Below are 2734 nucleotides of genomic sequence, written 5' to 3' on the forward strand. Positions count from 1 at the left end.
CCATCCAGCTGTTCAGTCACTGCTTCCACATCTCCATCACCCAAAGGCTCTGCTGCGCGTCCTCCTCTCCTCCACGAAAGGCAACCAAACCCTCTCTACAGCCTCAGGAGTCCTCTGCCAGCTCTCAGACTGCTGTGCTGGCCACCACAGGACACAGCTGTCCCTTGCAGCCCCTCTGCTCTCTGCGACACACAGCAACTCAGAGCCCAGCCGCTGCAGGATGGCAGGAGTACGGTGCTCTGCGGTCCCTTGTGCACATCCGCGTGCGGCTCATCTATGTGCCACACGCACAGGACTCCTTCCACGTGCACTGGGATCCTTCCAGGCGCACACATGTCCTGCTCCTTGGAACCAGTCTGTGTGTGTGAAGCGACAGCACGGTACACGAGAATGTGCCCAGAATCCCCGGCTTACACACCATACATCCGCGGGCTGCTCATCTATGTGCCACACGCACAGGACTCCTTCCACGTGCACTGGGATCCTTCCAGGCGCACACATGTCCTGCTCCTTGGAACCAGTCTGTGTGTGTGAAGCGACAGCACAGTACACGAGAATGTGCCCAGCATCCCCGGCTTCACCATCCTAACCGAGAGCTGGTGGCCTGGGCAGCATCACGCCACTGCAGGACAGCCCCACTGCCCTGCCTCACCCCAATACCCTCCACCGGCTGCAGTTACCGTCCTGGAAGACTCTCTCCACGTTCAGTCCGTAGGTGGCACAGGTCTCGTAGTACGTGCAGCGCTTCAAATCGTTGGAAAGCTTCCGAGCCCGAGAATCATCAATGACTCGGGGGTTCGTGGCGCTGATGGCATCTGGAAACCAGAGGGAGAGGAGGGTGAGAAGCAAGTGCCTGTGTCATACCTACCCATAGGGCACATGCCAGGCTTCCCTCCCTCCCTTCACCGCCGAGATACCCCCCTTCAAAGCACACCCTCTCTCCACAAATGCCTTGGATAACAAAGTTTGTAGAAAAATTGATTTGTTAAATGAACCTTTTTAAATGAATCGGTTTTTAAATCAACCTTATCGAACCCTCCCAGCCACCCACCACGGAGGGTTCTGACACAGCGGGCAGACACCCGTGGGAGGGGTGGCTGAAGGCAGCCTCCGCCACAGGACAAAATGCATTTGCCAGTCTCAGTTGTTTGGGGTCTCACGGCCATACCCTACACATTAAAGAATGGAAGGGGAGAAATCCTCCCTGGTGAACGGGGAAGGACGGCCCTGCTGGGATGCGCTCACAGAGGAGGCCTCGCTGGACCATGCTAAAAATAGGCTTCATTTGCACATCAATCTGTATCCCAGATGGCTGCCCAGTGCTTGCGTGTTTTGGAAAAACCTTCCCCAGAGGAATCCGCTCCTCGCAGACATGCCGGGGACAAGCAGGGGCTGTAAATGAGCCCTCGCGGGGCAGTCGAAGGAGAACTGGGTCTCGCGCTGTCACGAGTCCTCCTTGAAGCTCCGGTGGGTTGTGCAGCGTGACCGTACCAAGGTTGTGACCTCGCCCGGACCTAACCATGGGACAACGATCACCGACCCCTCTGCCAGCCCTCCCCACTCCTAAGCCTAAAGAGCACGTGCCCAGTCCTGAACCACGATCACCCGGTCCTTTAAACAGCCAAAGTTTAACAGCTTTGGTCTACTCTTAGTTTGGGGACCAGAGCAGACACCCCTGTGACTCCCCTACCGCTGTCACCGTGTCCTCCCAGCCTCAGAGCTGCTTCTTCTCCAGGAATGGGTCACACTGCTCAGGACCTGGGTCCTGCCAAGGCATTTTTCCCCCGCATCCTCCGTCCCCTGCTCCTGCTCTCCACTGTCACCCTCATACCCAGACAGCTTCTGCGGCACCAGGTCCCTCCTGCCTGCGCTCCACCATCTGCAGACTCTTGTTTTGGGAGAGTGGAGAGTGGAGCTCAGGGACCTGAAGCAAACCCCTCATTGTTGTCCCTCCCTGTCCCCTGTGCACCCGCAGCCAGGCTCTGGAGGCCAGACTGCCTGTGGCACATGCTGTGCCAGGCAGGAATCCCGCTCGAGGGCTGCTCTCTCCCACAGCCCCTCTGCCATCCCCCCAAAACCCTGCTGCACCTTGTCCCAAGGCCAAAGAGCAAAGCACCAGCAGAAAACCCCAGCCCAGAGCTGTGCTGGTGCCCAGCTGCCGCGGGCAGAACCAGGAGGGCAGGCAACACTGGGAGCTCTGGGCATTTCCAGGAGGAAAGTGGCTCCACGAAGCCATCATCTCAGCCCAGCTGAGATGGGCTGAGAAGCAATAATTCAGCACCTCAGCACTCCAGACCAGAGGCCGCAGCGTTGCTCAGTCCCATGCGTGGCTCACAGAATGGGGTCCCCTGACACTCGCAGGGCTGGCACCCCGTGCTCTCCCACCGGTGAGGACATGTCACCAGTGCTCCTGACTGAGCCAGGGAGGATGCCCGGCCGCCCGCTCTCACCCTGCGTGCCCACCAGCACCATCGGCACCTCCGCTGTGTTCCGGTAGCTGCAGAGCCGCAGGTAGTAGTTGTAGACTGTCTGGAAGCTGATCTCGTCCTCCAGGCTGAAGACAAACACCACAGCGTCGACCCAGGCAGCAAACTGGGAGAGACAGGCCAGCCATTACCACCTAGACAAGCGTCCCAGAGCCCCGCGTCCAGAGCAAGGGCAGCCACACAGCCGGTGCGTGGGGCACCAAGGCTGGGCTCAGCTGAGCCAAGCTCCCTGGCACCGTGGGGAGGCC

General features: G+C 59.4%; 1 protein-coding gene across 1 annotated transcript in view; it reads right to left on the reverse strand.

Annotated features, from left to right (window-relative positions):
- The window catches only part of AGAP3 (ArfGAP with GTPase domain, ankyrin repeat and PH domain 3), a gene marked incomplete at both ends in the record, with an annotated part of 24013 nt that overhangs the window by 15201 nt on the left and 6078 nt on the right, over positions 1 to 2734 (reverse strand). The window contains 2 exons of the mRNA XM_010142501.1: positions 681 to 815; positions 2451 to 2592. Of these exons, the coding sequence (XP_010140803.1) occupies positions 681 to 815; positions 2451 to 2592 (277 nt within the window). The remainder of the gene's footprint in view (positions 1 to 680; positions 816 to 2450; positions 2593 to 2734) is intronic.

Source organism: Buceros rhinoceros, unplaced genomic scaffold (assembly GCF_000710305.1).
Source record: "Buceros rhinoceros silvestris isolate BGI_N320 unplaced genomic scaffold, ASM71030v1 scaffold24678, whole genome shotgun sequence".
In the NCBI taxonomy this organism is placed as follows: Eukaryota; Metazoa; Chordata; class Aves; order Bucerotiformes; family Bucerotidae; genus Buceros; species Buceros rhinoceros.